This window comes from Biomphalaria glabrata, chromosome 6 (genome assembly GCF_947242115.1).
Source record: "Biomphalaria glabrata chromosome 6, xgBioGlab47.1, whole genome shotgun sequence".
Lineage (NCBI taxonomy): Eukaryota > Metazoa > Mollusca > Gastropoda > Planorbidae > Biomphalaria > Biomphalaria glabrata.
The window spans coordinates 41,603,820-41,630,614 of NC_074716.1; the positions used below are offsets into that span (position 1 = coordinate 41,603,820).

At 37.6% G+C, this 26,795-nt stretch overlaps 1 protein-coding gene and 1 long non-coding RNA gene across 4 annotated transcripts; both read right to left on the minus strand.

Annotated features, from left to right (window-relative positions):
- Positions 1-3,509: 3,509 nt before the first annotated feature.
- LOC129926565 (uncharacterized) lies at positions 3,510-11,464 on the minus strand. 3 transcript variants are annotated; one of them, XR_008778260.1, is made up of 4 exons: positions 9,653-11,464; positions 8,959-9,130; positions 5,778-5,869; positions 3,510-4,562 (listed from the first exon to the last, which is right to left on the minus strand). It is a non-coding gene; the product is annotated as an uncharacterized LOC129926565 (long non-coding RNA). The 3 variants fall into 3 exon arrangements; XR_008778259.1 differs by having other exon boundaries at positions 8,959-9,134; positions 9,653-11,463; XR_008778258.1 differs by having other exon boundaries at positions 8,959-11,464.
- A 581-nt stretch (positions 11,465-12,045) lies between these two features.
- Positions 12,046-21,855, minus strand: LOC129926564 (protein SpAN-like). The gene is made up of 3 exons (XM_056031381.1): positions 21,646-21,855; positions 18,503-18,629; positions 12,046-12,550 (listed from the first exon to the last, which is right to left on the minus strand). The coding sequence occupies exons 1-3, from the start codon at positions 21,719-21,721 to the stop codon at positions 12,337-12,339; spliced, it is 417 nt and encodes a 138-aa protein (XP_055887356.1). The 5' UTR covers positions 21,722-21,855; the 3' UTR covers positions 12,046-12,336.
- Positions 21,856-26,795: the final 4,940 nt, after the last annotated feature.

Genomic DNA, 26,795 nt, shown 5'->3' on the forward strand with positions numbered 1-26,795 from the left:
TTGAACCGAGGTACAGATTTAGGAAATCATCATAAGAGTTAATCCCCTTGGCGTTTGACGAGTTAATATTTTTAATCCCAGTTATTCAAATTTGGTAACGCGAGAATAAAACAATCTTTCACACTTTACACTCTGTTACGTAACAATTTCTTTGTTTCCTTCATACTGATATTGTACAATAAAAGAAGACTTCAATACAGACCCTCAACTGCGCGAACTGCAAATAAAATTCTTCACTTCTCAAAGGTTTTGACGCTGCAGATCCTTGTGCAGTCCTTCTATGACGATTATTCTTGACTCAACTCGATATATATAAACTATGCGTGCTACGGTTTCATTATGGGTTCCGATAAACTGCTGGAATAAGTAAAATTGAGAAAGTCCAGATTTTTCAGGTCTCGAAGTTATCTAGTCGGCTGTTTGTTAAAACTTTTAAAATGAATACAAAACAAACAAAAACAAATGTGCCTCAAAGATGTATTTGAATTAAGGTTGTTCTAGAATCTAGATGGTAAACTAATCACTTCAGTCACGTGATTTTAATCTGCAAAGTTGTTCCTAAAGTTGTGCAGAAAAAAAAAACCCAGCTAAGAATAGAAATATGTTCTGATATATTGAGAAGTCATGTTACATCTTTCGTAACATTTGACTTGAAATTTAAGTTATGAAAAGAAATGTACCCAAAAGGTTGTCATTATCGGTCTATATAAATAGTAAACTATGCTTTCAAAGGGAATGCACAAAAATATTACGCCAACTGAACAATTTGAATTGAGTTATTGTTCGTGGATAAATATGGAACTAACCAGTGGGTGGTTAAAAAATAACATTTTATATTTGATAATATTGAGATTTAATTTCCTTATATGACCGACGTGAATAATAATTAAATCAAACGTGAAAAGAAAGATATCTAGGCTCAGTGACACAAGTCCAATAGGTCAGCGCATAGTGTTTTTTTCTACGAATCAGGTTATTTGGTTTAATACAAGTACAAAATGCATGTATATAATACATATGTACTATCACACATATTTCATAGATAAATAATAGATAAAATAATACACACACTTTCCACGTTACCTTTACTTTATAGTTTTGTCATTCTTACTGGATATTGATTTCATTGATTTTGTTTCTATCCACTATTGATTTAATTCTGAACTGATATGAACTAATATTGATTTCAATCTAAACTGATATTAAAAACAGCGTTTGGAGCTCTTACAGCAGGCAGATCCCACTTCATTTCACCAAACATTCATGGACTTAAGATTGCTCATTTAAATGAAACAGTCAGGTACTACCGTAGACCAAATGGCTTCGAGTTTAAACCTTTAATTCACGTGAACGTATACCATGGCCATGGACACGTGTTGGCCTATACCTAATATGTTTTGGAAGGAACGTCTCTAAGTTGAAAGATAAAAGACCTCGAAATATTTAGGGGCCTGGGAGAGGGGAGACTTTGTTTCAGGGCGTGTGTTTGTTACTATCATTACACTATAGACTAACATTGATGTTTCAGGGCTTGTTGTTTACTTATCATTACACTATAGACTAACATTGATGTTTCAGGGCGTGTGTTTTTTACTTATCATTACACTATAGACTAACATTGATGTTTCAGGGCGTGTGTTTGTTACTTATCATTACACTATAGACTAACATTGATGTTTCAGTGCGTGTGTTTGTTACTTATCATTACACTATAGACCTAACATTGATGTTTCAGGGCGTGTGTTTGTTACTTATCATTACACTATAGACCTAACATTGATGTTTCAGGGCGTGTGTTTGTTACTTATCATTACACTATAGACTAACATTGATGTTTCAGGGCTTGTTTTTTACTTATCATTACACTATAGACCTAACATTGATGTTTCAGGGCGTGTGTTTGTTACTTATCATTACACTATAGACCTAACATTGATGTTTCAGAGCTTGTTTTTCAATTATCATTACACTATAGACTAACATTGATGTTTCAGTGCGTGTGTTTGTTACTTATCATTACACTATAGACCTAACATTGATTAGTATTATTAACAATAGGATTGAGTGTAGCCAGCGGCAAAGTGGTTGTCAAAATCGGCTATGACATTACATTAAACCCCGGTTTACAATGGAGGTGCATGATGTGCTTCCATTGTTCCTTCTCTTATGTAAAGTTTATATTAATGAAGGGTGGGTTTAGGCCTATGTAATGTTTTTTTACTTTTGTATGCAGATCAGGTAGATTAATGAAATAGCAAAAAATATTTACAGTAAAATCCCAACATTTTTGCTTTCAAGATAGTTTTATATCTCAGGGAAGCATGGCTTTTATTCTAGTTAATTCTACTATCCAGGCTCTCTTCAAACTGCACCACACCTAGTCTTGCTCCGCCCGACTTCACACACCGTGCTGGTTCTCGCCTCGTACTGGTCACATTGAGAGGTAACGTGGAGTGAAGTCTTTCTGACACACTTGCTCTTATATAGTGTCTCTACTGGCCTACTCGAACCTTCTTAACCACTCCAATTGATCACTTTCGCCGTGACTTGCGTGCGTAATATTTACGACAATGGTCCTTGCCGAACTGGCGTGTACTGTCACTGGTCACGGTTGACCGCTCGTCCTGCGCTGGACTGTGGCGATTTGGGTTGGCTAAAAACACACAGCACTACCCCCATCTGTGTCACAACCAGGTTTACAACAGTATGCTTTGGATCCACTATTCTCCTTTTTTTCAAATTTGTCAAGCCCTTGAACAATACCCGGTACTGACCAAAAAGAGATAACCTTTTGCCTGAGAGCAACCAGGGCCGGATCTAAGTATGTGGACAACCCCTACACTTTTTCGAAACCATAAAAAAAAATCCACTTTTAGTACTTTTCTAAATGCATGCCATATTTTATAAGTAAGAAATATAGTATTTGTAAATTGAAACTAATTTTTCTTCTTAAAAAAACTTATTTTATATGCATATTTTTGTTTAAAAATAGTATATTGTTGTTGATTTCGTGGAGGGTAAGGCCCTGGAATGACGTACTGCCGTAAATCTTGAGCTGCATTTATGTACTACGAGCAGGCTACAATTCGTCACACCCCAACCACGTATGTGCTGCCTACCGTGACCGTAAGATTTAAAGTATTGTTGCTAAGATGAGGAAAAATGGAATGTTTGGCAAGAAATGTAACAGTTTCTGACCCGTCGAAATTCGGATATTGTTTTCACCTATTTTGTGGAGGCCCCTCTCTTGTGGAGGTCCCTCCCTTGTGGAGTCCCTGGGACCCCCGTTTGCCCCTCCCTTGTGGAGTCCCTGGGACCCCCGTCTGCCCCTCCCTTGTGGAGTCACTGGGACCCCCGTCTGCCCTTTCTTAAACTCGGCCCTCCTGTCACCAGAAGATTCAGGCAATGTGGATAACACCACAGATAATTTGGCTGAGGAAACTCTTTTCATAATAATAAGTGTTACGAGCTGATGAGACTCTTAGTTCTGTACAAACAAAACTCATATATATAGTAGATGATGAATGCTTTGATATTGAGAGACCATTAAAAAACATATCAATAATAACCTCCTTTACATTATTCCATCTTTGATTTTCCTTCCTCTCTAACCCTTTCAACACGCAGTCGCACCATTCCACATTCACGCCATGATGCGCACGTAAAAATAAGGTTTGTCTTCGAGTCCGAAGATCAATGAGGAATGCAGTATTTCCCGTGGCTACGCAGCCCTAGCTGTGACCTACACATTTTGCCACATCCAGAGCAAGCATGACCATTGTCCGCCGGTGGTCGATTAAGATTTTCTTTTCGCTGTCTGCGTCTGTCCTCGGCAGCGGATTTTCTTTTGGTCTCTTTATATATGTGTGTGTTTCCACATCACTCATTAAGTAGCATTTATTCCCCTTATTTCCAAATAAAACAAAATAATTAATACAAACAATTAATTAACTAGATGCTTGATCGATAATGAGTAAGGTGGGAAAAACACGTACAAACCTTTTATCAGACAGACAGACAAAAAGAGTTGTTATAATATTTCTAAATAAATAAAAATTAGCAATACGATTACACTTCAAATCAGCTAATAGTTATAGAATTTAAAACTGCCTTTTGTTATTTCTGTAGCAGAATAAACATATGAATTAATTTATTTTTTATAGCAACAAAAAAACAACAACAAACAAATAAAAACAACTATTTCACTACTTAGAGTAGCTGCTGATAAAACATGGTATCTGAAACAACTAAAGAGCAAGAACCAAGACAATGATTTTAAAGGTATGTTTTTCAAATCAGAGACTTCATAGACAAAGACCTTTATTATGTTTTATTTATAGCATTATTGATAAGACACATAGCATAAGGGATTCCTAACTTAATAAGTACACAGTTGGCTTTCAGGTAAGTTAACAGGTATGTACGTTTAAGATCAGCTCAGGTTATGACTTGCATAGTTCTGGAATAATGTTGTCCTCTCGTATAAAGTAGTGTGCCGTGAACTATTGCTTGTCACAGCAGATGACAATTTCACCATTCCTTCATTGTCCAATGGAGATACTCTAAAGTACAAATAAGGTATATAAATAATACACAACTAACATAAGACTGGGATTTCTAATTTCGGGATTTTAAGGCGCCTTTGAGTCCACCAAGCTCAAATGTGTACCTGACATTAGTTGAAGAAAAGTAAAGGCGTTGGTCGTTGTGCTGACCACTTGACACCCTCGTTAATAGAAACAGATGTCCTTTACATCATCTGTCCATAAATCGCAGGGTCTGAAAGGGGTACTTTATTTTACTAGACACATACTTGATTTATTGAATGACTTTTCATACAATTCTTTAGCTAAAGGCCCATCTAATGCCCAGTGTGCAGCCGAACATTCCGGGCTCACATAGGTCTCACCAGCCACAGGAAGAGGCCAAAACCTCAGCCCCCTGGATGACAAAAGAAGTGGTCAGCATCGAACCGCGATGGACGAACTATATGTATATATTGTAGAAATAAAGTGTATACACTTTTTACCAGACAGACATACAGAAAAAGTAAGTTAATATAAGCTTTGTAATAAAAAGAACAACAACTCAATTATTGGAGATTCACGCGATAGAGTCAACAATCTCACGGACGCTAATTTGAACTTGACTGTTGCCAACTTAACTACAAACAATTGGGCTATACTTTTAACACTATCTCCATTCATGGGAGTTGATCTTAGTTTCAGGTTTTCTTCAGTACCACCCAGTTAATTGGCCATTTTATTTTAAATAAGTTGAAAGTCATGAAGTGACAGTCTAATGTTTTCTCTCTTTCTCTATATTGATATTATTTTGGGCTAAGAACGGAAGGGCCAATTCTGCAGTGCTAAAAACAGTAAGAAACAACAACAAAACAACAACAACAACAAAACAAAGCCATAGCTTATAGACACTGCCTTTATTTTGTACAACGAATACTTGTAACTCTCCAATATATATATAATCAAATGAATTTAATGTTTTTTTTTTGTTTTTTTTTTATTTATATAAAAATATGACAGTTATATATTAATCATCTTCTAATTAACTCTACATGAGACCAGGAAAAATACTTTTCTTTGGTTTGTTGGGCCACCACTGCTGACTACGTGTCATCGTACGCAATTAGTGTCTTTCTTTTGTTTGTTTTTTCTCATGAATGTTTTGAAGTAGAAACCCTTTTAACGTTGAACCAGTAAAATATTCAAAAATACTTAAAAAAAAAAAACATTTCCTGCTTTAGACAGCTGACCTACCTTTGCATGAGCGATAGGGCCGTTTTCAAGAATCGTTCCCACCTACCAGTGTTCGATCTTTTTCTGTTTTGACCCGTTGAAGAGTTTACAGACTGAAAAGAGGAATTTAAAAAATCAAAGAAACCATTACGGTTTAAATGCTATCTAAAGACACATAAATAACAGCTGAATTTAGTTTAACTCTCTAAAATGTGATTTTAGTCTTGTCTGGCCTGTGTGTTTTTTTTTTTTACATCAAAATCAAATAGACCGTTTTGTTACTCCAAACGAAAAACAGTTTTTATTCAATTGGCGCAAAAGATTCGTAAGTTGTTCCCCTTGCATTAACATTGCATTATGGTTGTAGTACTTCATATTGTATAGCACTAGCCAAATATTACCCGCGGCATATGTTCAAATATAAATACTCTGAAAACGGGTGAAGCCGATTTGTTAAACAGTTTTAGAGATAAATTTAGGTATTTTCTTTAATTTTTAGGGCCGGTCGTGGTGGGACATTAAACATATCCCGCGGTCTCCGCTATGATCTAAGCAACATTTATGTCAAATTTGTGTCAACGGTTTTGATTTTTATTCGGGACCTACATACTTACATACATACGCCTTACTCTCTGCCACTAGCGGATCCAGAACTTTATAGTGGGGGGGGGGCGATTTTTTTCCAAACCCTAACCCTAACGCCCAGTAAACCCTAACCCTATGCATAAACGTGTGTACAGAACACACATACACACACACACACACACACACACACACACACACACACACACACACACATATATATATATGAGAATTTTAAAAAGCAGCATTTCTCAACCTTCAGCGAAATAGTTGGATAACGCTATAAGGTTCCCTAGTGGGGTTTGGGGCAAAGCCCCGACGACAAAAGCATTTTCTTGTATTCTACACTGCAGAAACGCATTCTCCTGACATCTAAAGCTCATCATTCATTAATGTAGTACGGGGCGAAGCCCCGACGACAAAAGCATTTTCTTCTATTCTTCACTACAGAAACGCATTCTTCTGACATCTACAGCTTATTATTCATCAATGAAGTTCGGGGCTAAGCCCCGACGCTAAAAGCATTTTCTTGTATTCTTTACTGCAGAAACGCATTCTCCTAACATCTACGCTTATTATTCATCAATGGAGTTCGGGGCGAAGCCCCGACGACAAAAGCGTTTTCTTGCATTCTTCACTGCAGAAGCGCATTTTCCTGACATCTTCAGCTCATTATTCATCAATGGAGTTCGGGGCTAAGCCCGAAAGGACAAAAGCGTTTTCTTGCATTCTTCACTGCAGAAACGCATTTTCCTGACATCTACAGCTCATTATTCATCAATGGAGTTCGGGGCGAAGCCCCGAAGCCAAAAGCGTTTTCTGGCATTTTTCACTGCAGAAACGCATTCTCCTGACCTAAAGCTCATTATTCATACTATTAAAAAAAAGGACCTTTTGAATAATATCGTACTTGAAAGATATTCTAATATGAATTTATAGGCCCTTAATACATTGCAAATAAAACCGATTTGTTCCTTGAAAAGATAAGATACCCCACATATTTAGATTTTGGCTTTGAGGATCGCCGCCGAAAAAAAATTATTCGATAAATAATATTCAATAACATTGTAGTATAAGTTGTGAGTTATAGTCCCAAATTTATTTAACTAGAAAAATATCCAATTGAGTAAAGTTTGGGAAAAGGAGACTATAAATGTATTTTTGTTGGTTTAGAACTCATCTCAATCATGATTCTTATAGTGAAAAATTTCGTTTGAATTCTAACTTTTCCAATGCAAAGTCTTTCTTAAAATAATTATGATAAATTCATGTGAAATGACATAAACTCTGGAAATGGGAGGGGCGGTAGAATGAAAACGATTAATCCTCGCTCCTTTAATAATTTCTGCTAAAGATTGCATTTGGCATTTAAGAATTAAAAAAAAAAAAAGTAGGGCGACTCGATATAAGAATTTAATTTATAGTATATATAAATTATATTAGTGGCAGTTTTTTTACGTTTTATGATTTCTAAACTATAATACTAAAAGAAAAAGTATTGGTTTGTCCGATGGGGGAAATGCAATTGCATATATCGCCCTTCCCACCTGGGGCAACCCTTTTTCATTTAAATTTACTAATGATAAAATTTGAGATTAGAGTATGGTACGACATAATATACAATGGGTTCACATATCAATAAGTAGTTTATATTATATAGATATTCAACTAATTTTGTTCACAAACTATGATTCTCCACAAAAATAGGACCGCCCCCCCCCCACTCAGAGGGCTAGAGTGGGAAGGGCAGTACATGCAATCGCCCTCCCCCCAACCTCACCGAATCGACCAAGATACCAGAAAGGGAGCGACATAATGTAAAATTTATAGATTAATTCAACTAATTTTGTTCAAAAACTATGATTTCTCCATAAAAGTAGGACCGCCCCCCCCCACTCAAATGGTTTAGGTGGGAAGGGCAGTAGAGGTATTCGCCCCCACCCCCAAACGGTAAACAGGGAACGACATAATATAAAGATCGGTTAAAATATCAATAACAAGTTTTAATCATATAGATAATTGATTCTGTTAGCAAGCTGTGATTTCTACAAATAAATTGGACCGCCCCCCCCCACTCGAAAGTGTATGGGGGGGGGGGGGCGGGATTGATACCATTTCCCCCTCCCGACCCCGCCAAATCGGTCAACATACTAGAGGAGGGGGCGAAATAATAAAAAAATAGGTTGAAATATAAATAATTAGTATATATTATTAACATAAGTAATAAATTTGTATACAAATTGTGTGAATTCTATACTAAAATTCGTCCGACCCCCCCCCTTCGGGGGAGGGGGGGTCGGCCGAGTGGGGGGGGGGCGATCGCCCCTACCGCCCCCCCTGGATCCGCCAGTGCTCTCTGCTTTATATTATAGATAGTAGATTATTATAACAATATTCTCCTGGTATCTATGATGTGTGATGTCATACTAAAGGAGGAAAAGATAATTGTAGTTCATATCAAAAAAGTTTTTTTTGGTTCTGAATAAATCTTTTAGAGTAAACATTTTCTATCAATTATTACCATTTCGAGGACGCTTTTTTTTCTAATGGCAGCACTTTTCAGTGGAAACAGAAGCAACTGCTGTCACTTCTTACATTATAAGAACAAATATTGACTTACAGTATAGATTCCGCTTCTACTGTAGATCATTCAAGTGGGAGACATGTACCATATAAACTATTTATATCTCTATCCATGTGGTGTCAATGGCTATCGAATAATTCATTTTCTGATACCGAGCTTCTTAGTTTAATGACTTCATCTGGAAATGTATTTTTGTCTTTCCACCATTCTGTCTAGACAAAATACAAGAAAAAGTTAAATATAAATAAATAAACATAACCTCCCTTATATAAAGTGAAATCGCAACAATAATTTATAAATTAATCATAAGTGTACATAATTGCATAAGTTACTGTCCAGGTCTTGAAATGTTTACGCGTCTGCTATCTTGCATGTTGACTAGAGTCTCATTCGCGCTTAGTACTGTTGTTATTTCAACTGTTCAATCACTGTCATATCTCTCATTATTTCAAGGCTTATGTCCTGTTAGCTTGGTACATTTTACATATAACACAAATGAAGTAATAACATTAAAAAAAAATGATTCACGAGTTGTCATCGTCAAAGTTTCAACTTGATCAGAGAATCGAAAGTGGGAGGATTAACGAATACATGATTTTGACAAAACGGACAGACGGACAGACAGACCAACGGATAGATGTAGTTAGTAGATATAAGCAAGGTAACAAGGGAGCTGCTGGAGTACCTAGCATGCACATAGCAAATGAAATGAATGGGTATACTCTCTTACCTTAACTATGATTCTCGTGGACTTAATGATTGAGCCGAAAGTCCCCAGGTTCGTGTCCTCGTGCACTAAAGCTGATTGATCGCATTTTTAATTTGATTGATCGTTGTGCTAGCCATATAACATCTTGGGAAGCCGGATGACACTGGAACAGATGAACTGCACTCTCTACGTGCCCAACAGAACGTATAGAACTTAAGTTACTTATTTTAGTTTTTTCTTTCCACAAGAGGGTAGGGCTGGTAGATAATAGTAGATATGCTCCAGGGTAGGGCTGGTAGATATGCTCCAGGGAAGGGCTGGTAGATATGCTCCAGGGTAGGGCTGGTAGATATGCTCCAGGGTAGGGCTGGTAGATATGCTCCAGGGTAGGGCTGGTAGATATGCTCCAGGGTAGGGCTGGTAGATATGCTCCAGGGTATTCAGGCTCCATCTCAATGTGACGCCCAGATTGAAGCATCAGTATGGTGTAACAATGGGTAAGCTAATGAAAAACAAGACTGGCTCTAAGAGGTTGACCTTCTGCTTAGTGTCTTTAATTTGTTGGCTGTTGATTTGGGATTGGGATTTTTACCATGTCGTTCCGTATGAAATGAAAGAGGCATTTTCTCAAGGAATTGGTTGGCCTCCTTCAGTAGTAGAGCGACTATGGTTTATCTCGAACAAGCGAGATGAAAGCCTGAGCGTTGTTTATGGTCGGAACGATGTCGCCCACACAGCAGTTCCCCCCTCTCCACGCAGCTGATCATCAGCGGATGTGACCAAAGGAAAAGTAATTTGTTTTGTTATTTCAACAGCTTCATTTGGAACAAACCAGGAAGAGGTCCAGAAAAGCAGGGGCCGAAATGAGCGTCCGAAGAAATTGCCGATCTCCTTAAAAATGAATTTACGAGCTTATGTTTCGGGCTTGTTTGACAGTCGACATCGACAAAATATTTTAATTGTGTATGTTTAATGACCTTGTTAGTTTAAAGAAGAAAAGACATACCACTTACCTCATAAGATTTCATGCTAAATACTAACCTTATAAAAACAAAACGACAACCAGACTGGAGAGAAACACCTCGAAACTTTGGTGTACCAATCCGACAGTGAAAAGTACTCGCAAGTAGATCTAGTTCTCCGCCAATAAAATGTTGTTACGATGCATTCTTTTCATGTTGGACTTCACAATTGTTTTCATGACCACATTAATAATGAATTGTTATTGTGGCTTCAAAATCATGTTCAAGTTATAACCAACCAATAGTGTTACATCCATGCACGCAGTCGTGAAATTGGGTCAAGATGATCAGAAAATATGAAGTTTCGAGATGGAAAGAATACAGCATTAGCGTACGAGTTCACATTGTTACACATGTTCTTTGAATAAAGAACTGATTAGAGCTAGGATTTGGTGTGTTTTATTTTTACTTGTTAATTAGAGACGTTTCATTCTCTTATTTTTTTGTACACCTATATTCGTAATACAAGCATAAACCCTTTTTGTTTCTCAAACTAAGAGAATTTAATGTCTCTACTCCCTATCTACTTTGTTCTCTATATTATGTCACTTTTAAATATACAAATATGTCTATAGTTTATCTACACATTGGCCCAGATAAAGTTAAGCCTCGTAAAACTTTTTTTCTAGCGCTCTTTCTCCTTTTCTATATCCTCATCGCTGTATCCAAATCACTGCATCCCCTTCCCTCTATCCCATCACTCTAATCTCATCGCACTATCACCTACCCCCATCGCTCTATCCCCATAGCCTTATCCCCATAGCTCTATCCCCATAGCCTTATCCCCATAGCTCTATCCCCATAGCTCTATCCCCATAGCCTTATCCCCATAGCTCTATCCCCATAGCCTTATCCCCATAGCCTTATCCCCATAGCTCTATCCCCATAGCCTTATCCCCATAGCTCTATCCCCATAGCCTTATCCCCATAGCCTTATCCCCATAGCTCTATCCCCATAGCCTTATCCCCATAGCTCTATCCCAATAGCTCTATCCCCATAGCCTTATCCCCATAGCCTTATCCCCATAGCCTTATCCCCATAGCTCTATCCCCATAGCCTTATCCCCATAGCCTTATCCCCATAGCTCTATCCCCATAGCCTTATCCCCATAGCTCTATCCCCATAGCCTTATCCCCATAGCCTTATCCCCATAGCTCTATCCCCATAGCCTTATCCCCATAGCTCTATCCCAATAGCTCTATCCCCATAGCCTTATCCCCATAGCCTTATCCCCATAGCCTTATCCCCATAGCTCTATCCCCAGAGCCTTATCCCCATAGCTCTATCCCAATAGCTCTATCCCCATAGCCTTATCCCCATAGCTCTATCCCCATAGCCTTATCCCCATAGCTCTATCCCCATAGCCTTATCCCCATAGCTCTATCCCCATAGCCTTATCCCCATAGCTATATCCCCATAACCTTAAACCCATCGCTCTCCATAGCTCTATCCCCATAGCTCTATCCCAATAGCTCTATCCCCATTGCTCTATCCCCATTGCTCTATCCCCATTACTCTATCCCCATTGCTCTATATTCCCTATTGTTCTGCATGAGTACGGATAGAATAAGTCATTCTCTATTGCTCTTCATTTAAAAGAGATATATTTTAAACTGTATCAGCTCCTTAATGAGGAGAAACATAATTCACAAACACTCGAATAAGACAAGTATATACATAGGTTACCTACTCAGCCAGCTGTATAGCATCTTAAAACCTATATCTCCGCCTTGTAGGTCTGTTCTGAAGACTAAAAAAAATTGCTGACTGCTGTACGTGCGCACACCGTTTGAGCAAAACCTGTCTACATATTGAGTTGTTTCAGATCCATTATAGATCTCTAGATAGTCACAATCGCTTATGACAGCACAACATTCAAATTCAACTTCTTCAACTCTGTATTTGAACAAAAAAAAAAAAAATCAACAGAAAATTCAATAAATTCATAAGTTATTTTCTTCTTATCAGCTTATCTTATAAATGATAGACGTCCCTTTAAAATAGACGATACTTTCCTCTTAGGCATATCCATTAGTTAATCTAATCCATTAGTTAATCTAATCCATTAGTTAATCTAATCCATTAGTTAGTCTAATCCATTAGTTAATCTAATCCATTAGTTAATCTAATCCATTAGTTAATTTAATCCATTAGTTAATCTAATCCATTAGTTAATCTAATCCATTAGTTAATCTAATCCATTAGTTAATCTAATCCATTAGTTAATCTAATCTAGCATTTCAAGTAGACTTAAACTCTGCTATGTCTTTCGTTTTCCTGGCTGATTCAGGCAATATGTCCTATCATGGGCGTAGCCAGGGGGCTTCTTGGGGCTAAACCCCCCCCCCCTTCCGAAATGAAATGAATTTTATGACTAATTTTTTGCTTTGATTTTGACTTTAGGTAAGATTTCGATGTTAAACCATCACTTGCCCCAGCTCACCAAAGGGGGTTTTGAGTTTAAAATCCCCTCCAGGGGGTTTTGAGATTAAATTAAAACCCCTCTCATCTATAAAACCAAAAATAATAGAAACAACAGTCACCAAATTCCATGAGAGTAACCAAGGGGGGGATTTTGAGTGTAGAACACGCTCCGAAGTTGTTTAAAATGATAAACAACTAAAGCATACAACAGTCACCAGATACTATGAGGGTAGCCAAGAGGGTTTTCGTAATTACAAACCCTCTCTAGAGGGCTTTAAGTTCCCCCCCCCACCGAATTTTTGAGTTCAAAACCCCTTTCAGCGGGGTTTTTAGATAAAATCACTGTCGGTGCGTAGATTATGGCATTCTAGCACCAATGTGTATTAAGTGCACTATTTTTGAACACACTTTCTTTTTGTTGCCTTGCTTGTAAGTTAATGGAGTGTTTTTGTTCTGCTGGTGTAACGTTTGTTGAGATTCTTCTGTGTTCCCCTGTTTAGGGTGAGTATCTAAGGCATAACTGAGTTTCGCAGTTGTTTCGATGCCATAGTGATAGTCTACTAGACCTTTCTAGTTTGTCTTTACTTTGTCTTTACAGGGAGTTAGTTTGGGATTGGAAGTCTACGCTGGTGACTAAAGACAGCAGTGTGTTGTGTTGTGGTTTCGAACATAAATGTGTACGTTGTGGGACAGCAAGGGGTATAATTATTATTTAATTAATAAATTCAAAGTATTTTAAAATGTTCCAAATTCAATGTCATTACTCCATTAGTTTGTCATCATACTTATATTTATATCATTAAATATTTACATTGTTACCAGTGAGTCATTTATTTATTGTAAGCACGAAGGTGCCTGGTTGAATGTCAGGGGCCCGGGCAAACGAGCTAAGGCCTTAACATAACCCTGACAATCACCTCTTCAATATAAAATTAAAGCAAACTACATAAACAGCGTAGTCAAGAGTTTAACCCCTCCCCTACTAAGAGCTTTAAGTTTAAAACCCCTTCCAGATGGTTTTGAGTTTAACCCCCACGTCAACATTATTCTAAACCAAACTACATACACCAAATTCTATGAGCGTAGCTAAAGTGGTTTTAAGTTTGTTTTGAAAAAAAAATCTAGAGATTTTTTAGTTTAAAACCTCCCAAACGATGGTTATGATGAAAAATTTCCCTTTTCGATATAAAATCTAAAGCAAACTACAGCCACCGATTTCCATAATTTCTACCAGTTGCTGGGCTCCATTAATAATGTCCAGTGAATAGCTGATTTGGTTTTTGAACTAAATTTTTTTAATAGCATGATAATGCACTGTAGATACCTCAGAATATGCATTTTTTGTTTGTTTTAAATACATGAAAAGAGGTTGGCGGCGAGGCTCGCCACAAATCCCGCTGGTGGAGCTCACAGCGCCCCCCCAGATCCCCTGGCTGAGAAGGGGCGGTGTGTATACAGTCTTTCCACAAAGAACCTATTCTAGAGTACATTAGCGTCTTTCGAAAGAATGGATAGTCACATTGTAATAAAGATTAATTACGTACACACAAACACTTGAATATATATGGTTTTGGGGGGGGGGGGGAAAGAAGGACTCACACGCACACCCAAATAAGATAAAGTATATATTTATAAGCCATATAGCCAAAAAATAATTTAAAAATTTACAAAAGCTTATTGAAAGGAAAGAAATTCGGAGGTCCTCAGAGCCTTTCTTGTATCACGGTAGGGGTGTTGACTGGTACTTCCGTGTTTTGAGCTTCTGGAGGATATTCATTATCCTCACTCTGAGCGAAGAACGAAGGTTCAATTGTTGTTGTGGATGGGGAGGGGGAGGGAGCCAAGCGTCTTAGAGAGACCGTCTCCTCTTTACCGCTGGGCAACCGCACAACGGCATATTGGGGGTTATACATCAGTAATTCAACTTCTTCCGTAAGAGGGTCATACTTCGAAGATCGGTTCTTTCTTCTCAGCAATACTTAACCTGGGCTAGTTAGCCAAGTGGGGATAGATATCCTGAAGGAGGATTTCCGGTTGAACCGGAAAACTCTCTCATGTGGAGTTTCGTTTGTTGCCGTAGATAGTAATGATCTTATCGAGTATAGGGCCTGGTTCAAGACTATCTCCCATTTTGAGATAGGGAGATCGAGGTATTTCAGTGCCAAAGTAACAGCGTTCCATAGAGTTTTGTTTAGTGGTTCAATTTGCCCGTTGCCTGAAGGATTAAAAGGGGTCGTTCTACTTCTAGCTATTCCCCTCTCGTGCAGATAGGACTGCACCTCCTTCGACATAAAGGACGTACCTCTGTCAGAATGGACGTACTCTGGCATCCCAACTAAGGAAAACAGCTGATTTAAACACTTTATGACAGTAGATGAGGACATATCGGGACATGGGTAGGCAAATGGGAAGCGTGAGTACTCATCCACCATTGCTAACAAATATTTATTGTGAGTAGCAGATGGGAGTGGCCCCTTAAAATCGATGCTTACTCTCTGAAATGGTTGGGTAGCCTTAATGAGGGTGCCTGAAAACTATTTAAATAATCTAGGCTTAAGTTCAGCGCAAGTTTTACAATGGTTTACCACTGGTTTTCCTCTCTGGAAAAAGGTAAATTATTAGTCCGAACGAAATGGAGGAGTCTCGTGACCCCTGGGTGACAGGGGTTGTTGTATAACAGTTTGAGGCCTGACGCAAAGTGGTTTCTTAAAAAGGTATCCGCCGCTGCGTTTTGTTTCCAGGGTCGATATACGACGTCATATTGGAAACAACTAAACTCCAGTCGCCATCTTTGTATCTTTTCGTTTTTGATCTTGCCCTTGTTTTGCTGGTCAAACATAAAAGACACTGAGCGTTGATCTGTAACCAATGTGAAGGGTCTACTGATTAGGTAATGTTGCCATTTTCTCAGGGCTTCTACGATGGCGTATGCTTCCTTTTCGACTGCTGAGTGTCTGCGTTCACTATTAGTGAGTGTTCTTGAAAAGAAGGCGACAGAACGGCCATCTTGGTTAAGAGTGGCAGCGATCGCGATGTCAGAGGCATCAATCTCAACTGTTAGAGGTCGATTATAATCTATCGTCTATCAGCGTTTTCAAGTTCGTGTTTTAGCTGTTTAAAAGCTTCCTGTACTTGTTCAGGAGGAGTAAAGGTTTTGTTGTTTACCAATAAATGGATCTTGGAAAAATTTAGAATCCATTGAGAATAATAGGACAGTAGTCCAATCACCCGCTTTTGTGATTTCATGTGGAGTTAGATTTCTCAACACTTGAAATCTTTCGGGGTCTGGTCTTAATTGCCCTTGTGAGATTTCGTAGACTAGGAGGCATACTTTATTAGTCGCAATAGCACTTTTATCATCGTTGAAGGTGATACCGTACTTCTTAGCGGAGATGAGAAATCTCTGTAGATTCTGGTCGTGGCTACTGGAGTCACGTCCGCAGATGGTAACGTTATCCACGTAAGCGAACGTGTCCTGTAGCCCTTCCTCCTCAATTATTGTGTTGATCGTCCTTTGAAATGCAGCAACTCCGTTTGTCACTCCAAAAGGAATGCGGCAAAATTTTTAAAGCTTTCCGCAAGCCTCGAACGCCGTATACTGCTTTTCATCATCCCTGATAGGTATCTGGTGGTAAGCGCTTTTGAGGTCGAATGTACTGTACATTGCGTATTTAGATATTTCCTGTGCCTGTTCATCAACTTTTGGAACGGGGTACTCGTCGAGGTAAGTGAATCGATTGATGGTTTGACTATAGTCGATAACCGTTCTATTTCTGTACCTTTCATTCGTTGTTACAATTATTTGGGCTCGCCACGGGGACGTGGAAGGCTCAATAATTTTGCCAGATAGAAGTCTTTTGATTTCAGTTTGAATGAATTTGGAGTCAGGCATAGAATGTTTTCTAGATTTAGTGGCTATGGGGTGGCAGTCAGGAGCAAGATTCACGAAGAGGCGAGGGGCTTCAACTCGTGCAGCGTCCAGCGTACAGACCTGAAGAGTGCTTCGTTTTCCCTCAAATGGGATCATCAGTTTTTCGTGCTTACTGATAAGATCTAGCCCTAATATTACATCAGATACTATTCCATCTAGTAGTGAGAGCTTCACAGGCTTTGGCCATACTTTTAAGCTTAAGTAGGAAGGAGTCCATGGTTTGTCCGTTCTCTTGTCGACAAAGAGTTATCATGTGCCGTGCAAAAATTTCGCATTTAGGATTCACGTAGACATTTTGTAGAACTTTGATTGATTCTTCGAACGTTGTACACTCACTTTGTACTGAAATACGCTCGAAGAAACGTAGTTTTCCAGTAATTTCATTTTGTCAATCTCGCAGTGAGAGACTGAGGAGATGAAATTCTTAAATGTTCTGAGCCAGTGCAGCCACTTCTCGGCAGCCGATGGCGAGCTAGGCTCTATGTCTAGCTCTTTTGGCCTAAATAGACGCTCCATTTGTATTACTACTTTTACTTACAGACTGAGAATAGTGTTAAACGAAAATCCAAATAAGATACACGAGACACATAGATCCATAGAATTGAAAATTTCTAGTTTAATAATAATAAAAAAATAAACAAGGCTTTATTACGACACATGAACTGACTAAAGAGACTTGGACAGTAGCACACCAAATCAATGTTGTGAACACATTCTCACGACGTTACACAAACATAAACAAATGGTAACTATTTCAGAACAACTGCCTTTTCTCTTAACATTGCAAGATTTTTCTCCTTTTTAATTTTAAACAAAATTTATTAACTCTTATTAATTCACTAATTGATTAATGTATTTATTGATGCGTGTTTTGTTATAGTCAATGAATAATTGTGCAAAGTTTCAACTTGCTCCAAGAGAGGAAAGTGCGAAAAACAAAACGTGCAAAGGAATCCTGCCAGACAGACAGACAGACGGACGAACAGAGTGAGTTACTGTAAGCTTCGTGAAAACTAGGCTTACAATGTATTAGATAAAATATTTCAGTAAAAATAAAAGGTTGTACAATTTTAAGCTTCGTCATTGTCGAAGCGACATTTCTCTGGAGTTTATTCTACTTCGTGTATCTGTAAAAGTATGTATGGTACTCCATAGACTATTTCCTCAGCTTACATTTCGTGAGAAAAGCCTCTCAAAAAACTCTTTTAACTTAAAGCTATACTCTATGGCAGTGTTTCCCAAAGTGGGGCAATCGTACCTCTAGGGCTACTAAAAGACTTTGGAGGGAGTACGCGTTGGACATAATTAACTATGCTGATTTTTAAAAATACCCATTTATTTTCTTCTGTTAATAAATTAAAAATGTGTGCGGGGGGGTTCTCAGCATTACAAAAATTATAAAAGGGGTACACATTTGTCAAAAATTTGGGAATCACTGCTCTATGGGTTGGTCATCACTGACACAGTACAATCTGTGTCAGAAATTTGCTTGCCTTAGATTAATGATGTATCCAAATGGGCTGTAGAGTTCGTAAGTACAATAAATGCTGTCGTTATAAAAAGCTGGATAGTTGGGGCTTGTTATGACTCCTGAAGGGTAAGTCAATGTTTCGTTGCAGGCTGAAATTAAAGAGTTATCGTTATTGATGTAAAAGTGAATGTTTTGGTACGAGACCAAACGTCTTAGTAGGCCTGAACACTGACTTGTGACGTGGCAACATTTGGTCAGGGAAGACGTGACATGTCGGGAAAATCTATGGTCGGGGAAGACGTGACATGTCGGGAAAATCTATGGTCGGGGAAGACGTGACGTGACAACCTATGGTCAGGGAAGGCGGAACGTGACAACGTATGGTCAGGGAAGACGTGTGACAATCTATGGTCAAGGAAAACGTGACAACCTATGGTCAGGAAAGACGTGACAATCTATGGTCAGGGAAAACGTGACAATCTATGGTCAGGGAAGATGTGACAACGTATGGTCAGGAAAGACGTGACAACCTATGGTCAGGGAAGACGTGACAACGTAAGGTCAGGGAAGACGTGACAACGTATGGTCAGGGAAGATGTGACAACGTATGGTCAGGGAAGACGTGACAACCTATGGTCAGGGAAAACGTGACGATATATGGTCAGGGAAGACGTGACAACGTATGGTCAGGGAAGACGTGACAACCTATGGTTAGGGAAGACGTGACAACGTATGGTCAGGGAAAACGTGACAACGTATGGTCAGGAAAGACGTGACAACCTATGGTCAGGGAAAACGTGACGATCTATGGTCAGGGAAGACGTGACAACGTATGGTCAGGGAAGATGTGACAACGTATGGTCAGGAAAGACGTGACAACCTATGGTCAGGGAAGACGTGACAACGTATGGTCAGGAAAGACGTGACAACCTATGGTCAGGGAAAACGTGACGATCTATGGTCAGGGAAAACATGACGATCTATGGTCAGGGAAGATGTGACAACGTATGGTCAGGAAAGACGTGACAACCTATGGTCAGGGAAGACGTGACAACCTATGGTCAGGGAAGACGTGACAACCTATGGTCAGGGAAGACGTGACAACCTATGGTCAGGGAAAACGTGACGATCTATGGTCAGGGAAAACGTGACGATCTATGGTCTAGAAAGACGTGACAACCTATGGTCAGGGAAGACGTGTTAATCTATGGTCAAGGAAGACGTGACGTGACAACTTATGGTCACGGAAGACGTGACGTAACAACCTATTGTCAGGGAAGACGTGACAACCTATGGTCAGGGAAGACGTGACAACCTATGGTAAGGGAAGACGTGACGTGACAACCTCTGGTCAGGGAAGACAACCACGGGTTAGGAGATATGAGAGATGACTCGGCAACCTAAGGTCAGGCGAGACGTGACGTGAGCGTAGCAACGAGCTTATGGTCACCACAACGCAAGTGCTCAGCCTACTGTACCGAGGGTCTCGGTTGGTAATACTTACTTTTAACGTGAACGAAATTACAAAATGGCTGTCAACTGAAAGAAAATACATTTCGCTAAGTATAATGAAACATTCTTAGACAAACTAACTTTGAGAGAAATTTGAAATTAAATTTTTTTTAAATTTGGAATCGCGCTTATATTAAATGACATTGTATCATCACTTATGTTGAATCAATCATGTAATTGACTTTTAATGACTCTAAATTTAACCAATTATAATTATAATTATGACAATTATAGCTTGTATATACAGCTACTTTCAATATCCAATATAATATAGATTTGTGGTCCAAAAAGGTTAAACCGTCGTTTTTGTTTAAAAGTGGACTTTTCCTTCCAGAGTGTAATCAGTAATCACTATTAGAATAAGTCAAGTCAGTGTATGTATTTTGTCATCTTATTAGTAATTTCGGTTGTTTTTTTTTTGGATGCAACTCATTGAGATTAAAAAAAAAATTGATTTGTGTGTTGTCAACGACAATGAATAATTGTGCAACGTGTCAACATGATACAAGAATGGAAAGTTGAAAAAAAAAAAAACTGTAAAGGATCTTCCTCAGACAGACAAAGAGACAGACAGATAGTGTGAGTTGATACATCCGAGGTAAAAAGATTGAATTGAAAAAACATTTTTTAAATGAAACATGTCGGTTACATTTGGTAAATTCGAACAAAGACTAAAACACTGAAACTCTAAGATAATAAGGGGACAAAAACTAGGCAGCTCAAATTGAAATAAAAATGAAGAACATGAAATAGACAAAAGAGTCTTAGAGTTTTTCTAACTTCTATTTTTCCTATTTTTAATTAGTCATGTAGTTAGCTGTAATTACCATTTCTAATTACAGTATTACTTTACTCCTAGTTATGATTTTATAATAATAATAATAATAATAATAAGGCTTGTCTTCGAGTCCAAAGATTAATGAGCAATGCAGTATTTCCGGTGGCAACGCAGCCCCAGCTGTGACCAACATATTTGGTCACATCCAGGACTAGCATAACCATTGCCCTGCTTCATTTAAATCAATAATAACATCAGCATTTTTTGAAGATGGATCTTCGGAGTCGTATTCCTTAGGAAGCAAAATAATTCATTCCTGTAGGCGTGGAGCTTTGATCTTTGATCAATTTTAGATGCTTTGCAGTTCAAGGCCTCCACAATTCTTGTTCATGTATAACCTGATCGTGGAGACTTGGAATGTAAACATTGACATTTGGTTAATAGTTTTCTTGTTGGCCTGTCAATATCATGTAGGTCCATGTTACTCCATTTATTAGTATTAATATTATTATTATTATTTGAATACCTAAACTGATAGAAAAAAACAAACCAGACTGGATATATTAATCAATACGTTTGTGTTGGTATTGTTTATAAGTAGTTAAATGCGTTTTTACTAAAGTTCATATCATTAGCATTTTGAGATATTTTTTTTTATGAATTTTAAATAAAAAAACAACAACATATCTTTTGATAAACATGTTTCTAAAATAATATGTTGTCGTCTTCCAAGGATTGTGTTGTTTAGACGAAGAGACAATTAATGAATCAAGTATCTAAATACAAATGATAAAGGCTTAAAAATAAAGCTATAGAAGATTAGCTATTCAATTATTCATAATAACATAGATCTATGTTAAAAACCCTTGTCTTACCTTTCACGTGCAAACTACAACAGTAAAGAGCGAAAACTGCTAATAAAAACACCATTTTGTAGAGTTCAACCTGCATTGGGATTGTTGAGTCTTTGTAACCTACTTGAAGTGGTAAACACTGGCAAGACCAAACCACTTTTGTTGGCTTTAGCGAGAGAGAAGACGACTTCCGATAGGGCGAACATTGAGGCGGAGTTCAAATGTGACATTTCTAGAAACTTAACCACTTCATTTATAACGTAGGGGAGTGACAGGTGGCTTAGTACACCATACCAGTTGACAGGAGATTTATGACGTAAAGATTTCAAGATTCACGAGTATCCGTTAAGTCTCTAAACGCTTTGCATGACATTTTCTGACAGCCTTACACTACAGCATCTGATAGCTTTGCACTAGAGTAGCTGACATTTTCACACTACAGTATCTGACAGTTTTACACTTTCGTATCTGATAGCTTTGAACTACAATCTCTGACAGCTTTACAGTACAGTTTCTGACATTCTCTAAAGCTTTATACTACAATCTTTAGAGCTTTACACTTAAGTCCCTGACAGCTTTACACTGCAGTATCTGACAGCTTTTTTTTACACTACATGCTCTGACAGCTTTACACAACAGGCACTCACAGATTTACGCTGCAGGCTCTGACAGCTTTACACTGCAGTCTGTGACAGCTTTACTCTGCATTCCCTGACAGCTTAAGACTTCATCCTCTAAAACTTTGCGATGCATTACCAGAAACTGTACACTATAACCCTTGACAGACTTGCACTACGGTTAAGGTTCAGGACGAAATTAAATTCGCAGAAACCTTTTTTGTTTCCCGAAAAGCTGAAAACGATGTATAGCGTCACAAACTTAAAAGTAGGAAATATTAAGGAGAATAACTAATAACTTTTTAAATCTTTTTTTTATAACGAAATATTTGATTTTTTAATTGCTGAACGAAACTAAAACCACAAGGAGCGTTATTTACAGAATCTGTTGTCTTGTTCTCCCTCGACACGGTAAGGTAAACACAACAGTTTTGGTAATAATTTTTGCATGAAGAAATTGTGCCTCTAACAAGTATAGATAGATTATCCTTTATTTTTCTCTTTTCGCCTTTGAGTAGATAATTGTTAGATTATAAATATACTCATTCTGTTTTCTAAATATTAATATGTTTGCAAATAAAAAATTGATTCATTTTTTAAAATAAAATAATTCATATTTAAATGTCGTTAATATTATTATAATGTGGGCGTCTCTAAATACTAGACATTTACACCGACTATAGTTTTTATTTTCGGGATCGTAAGACAATGTTTTAAGATAAATGTATCACTGATGATGTATTTAAGTGTTTGGTCCAGTGTTCTTTTTAAGTTGTAGTGTAAATAGCGCCTGTTGTGTTTGGGGCAGAAGAGGTTAAGCTAGCCAGCGTCTAGGCCAGTGGTCAATGCGTCGTTTGGTGGTCAGTGAAAGGGTAAAACTAGAGTTTTGACCAAATGCAAACTTAGAACTTCATGCATTTCACTTTTGTGACTTTGGTTATGTAGGTTTTAATATGGAGTCAAATCAATGAATAGCAAGCTTTTTGGTGTCTCCGCTGCTCAGAATAAATGCAATCCTAGGCTCTAGCGTTCGTAGCTTTTATTGACATTCAGTTGAAGGTCCTTGCCATTATTTAGTTTGTCTTGAAAATCTCCAATTTATAAGGGAAGTATATTAAGAAAACAAATACTTTTTTTCAGATTCCAGCGCTATAGAATTAAATTTCTACGCTCTTTGGCTTATATCACTAATAATTAATTATTATTTAATTTACAACTGTGATCTTTCAATATGACTTCCTTTACATTGTTTTTTGTTCCGTTATTTCAAAAGCTTTCCCAATGTTCAACTTTTTATTTTTAGCATGTTTCTTCAGGTTCAGTTAAATCGCCATCACATTTCTTCATATTGCTTTATTGTTTAATAAATAATTGTTCAAAGTTTCAGCTTGATCTAAGAATGGGTTTGATAGAAATAACGTGTACACTTATCTAAGGGGAAAAAAACTTTAAATATTTTGCCATATCGCTAAATACTGAGAATTAATTTCCCTTGTCAGTATAAAAAAAAAAGAATTAATTGCCAGTAATTAAAAGACTAATGGGATAAGTTTTTTTTTTATTAATTCATGTATTGTCATTGCCAATGAATAATTGTGAAAAGTTTCAACTTGATCGGAGAATGTGAGCGGGACAAATAACGAGTCAAACCTTTTACCAGACAGACCGACAGACAGGCAGAAAGAGTACATTGATATGAACTTTAAAAATCAGGGTCAACAAAGAGTACATTACTGTGATCAAATTTGGTATAAAAATCTCAAGTTGCAATACAAGACACCCACCCAATTATAAATACAATAACAAAACAATTACGATAAAAAACAAGGTTACAAAGACAGTTTGTGTGGAAAGACAAACTCAAAATCGGCCCCCTAAGTGGTCCACCCAGGCCGGTAAAAAGACAGGTTTCAATATTTTCAGAAAGAACATCAGGATGAAATTTTATCAAAGACAAATGACAGAGAAGAATGGAGAAAGAAAGTTGTTGACAGATCCTGTGTTGTGCCCCAAATATCCAGCAGAACAAGGGATATGTGAAAGTGGAGTTTGATGTGAACCTGGCCTGATGTGTTATAATGAATATCTAATTGATCTAATTGTTTTGTAAAGGTTCAATCTCTTATGACAGTCTCAAGAGAGAAAATTCAGTTTAAAAAAAATTCCTATAGTTGAGTGTTTTGTGATGGTGAACACATAGTGGGGTATGTGCTTTAATATGAAAAACTACTAATTAATTTTTGTTATTAAATTTTTAAATTATGTCCAATTATGCATACTAAATACATTTTTTCTCTTAAAAATTTTTTTTTTTTTTTTTTTTTTTTGTGTGTAAATGTAGTAGTTATTATGACAGAACTTACTTAACTTTGCAATACAAATGTAAAAAAAAAATGACAAAAAATCTAAAACCATTTGCATAAATGTGATGAAAATATGGTTTATTATTATCTCACCTACTAAAGAGCCTTCCATGTTTGTTACTATTAATAGTGAATAGTTGTAAAAGTGGTGTATTTTTATGAAAAAAACTGCTTGCATAAGTGATTTAAAAAATTAGATTTTTCGCTTTCAGAAAAGAAAAAAGTAGCCGTTGTGTCAGAACTTGGAATGGTCTAAAATATTATGATGTCTATCTTTTCTAGTTTACGAGATCTAAACGGGACGGACGGACAGACGGACGGACAGACATTCTACACAAAACTAATAGCGTCTTTTCCACTTTCGGGGCCGCTAAAAATCAATCAATAAAATAATAATAATAAATAAGAGCTTGAATACGTGTAATATTTTTTTATTAATAGGTTATTTACATTGGGACTAGGTTAGGTTGAACGCCCCTCTTTTCTTTTACGGCTAATCTGCCTCTGAAATGAATCTCAACAAACGTTCCAGCACATAAATAGAAGCATAGAAACAACTTCCGTGTTGGTGATTTGTTGTCCGCACTGTGAGTGCCGAGACTCTGAGATACAAGATCGTGACGTACAATATTGCTCACTTAGTGTGTCAAGTGTGTTTATCTGTGAGAGCGTGTCATCCGCCTCCCAAAGTGTGTAGTCCAATAGATAAGTAATACTTAGAAACAAAGGTTTCCTATCTGTGTCATGGGAAACTCCCAATTTAAAATGCAATACGATTTAACGCTGTAGTTGACAATCACTGTGAGACTGTTGTTGGGTCAGCCAAGAAGGCTAAAGGGAAGTGTCAATATCTTACAAAGCTTATATCAACCCTCTGTCTGTCTGGTAAAAAGTGTGTACACGTTATTTCTCCCTCACCTATTCTCGGATCAAGCTGAAACTTCGCTCAAATATTTATTGACATACACTACACACAAATCAATAAAAAAAGTAACCAATTAGATAATTAATTAGTGATAATTCATTATTTTGTTTAATAACAACAAGGAAAATAAATCCTTCAGTATTCATAGATATGGCATAATTTGTTGGGTTTAGTCCCCTTAAATAATTGTTAACGCTATTTCTCCTTCATGCATTCTCCGATCAAGTTGATACTTTACACAATTTTTTATTGGACCTAACAAAACATAAACCAATAAACGAAAATACTCAATTAGTCAATTAATAGAATATGCATCCTCTGTTTGGGACCCCTCAACTGAAGAAAACAATAAGAAACTGGAACAGACACAAAATAGAGCAGTGAGATTCATAACAAACGAATATTCACATTTAACTAGAGTAATACCTTTAGTAAAATCACTAAATTTAGAAAGCAATTATACATAAAACACTGAACCATAATCTTCAAATACAAAAACAAAATTTAATAAAATCCTCAGAATGACACAAAGATAAAGGCACATTCCTCATCCCATATGCTAGGACAAATTTGTACAAATACTCCTTCTTCCCTAGTGCTATTAGAGCATGGAATGGATTGCCTGAGCTAGCCAGGAAAACCAGTGACTTGGCAGAAGTCTTCTTATCTTATATAATACAGACGTTACTTCAAAAAAAGAAGATGATTACGTCCTACGCGTCATGCATATTAACCAATGACTTACGGTCTATAGGGCAGATGACGTAAAGGTCATCTGTTTCTGTGGCCTATGGTTAACGAGGGTGTCATGTGGCCAGCACAACGACCAACCGCCTTTACTTTTCCCCAACTAATGTCAGGTACCCATATGAGCTGGGTAGACTCAGAGGGCCCGAAGATCCCAGAATTAAAAATCCCAGTCTTCACCAGGACTCGAACCCCGGACTCTGGTTCGGAAGCCAAGCGCCTTACCGCTCAGCCACCGCGCCTCAATACATATAGAGAGATACGTATATATATATATATATATATATATATATGTACTTAATCTTGATTACATACTTACATGCCTGCTGTACGTCGTTGCCAACAAAGTTACCTGCACTAGTTTAAGTCTTGTTGGGCTCTTTCAGTCGTAGAACGACTATGGTTCATCTCGCGCACTTCCACATGTTACTGTGGAGCTCTATTTTGGAGAGACACTTCCGTCCACAAATATCGCAGGTTAAGGTGGCTTTTGCTTCGGTGGTAGAGGAGCTAGCCATT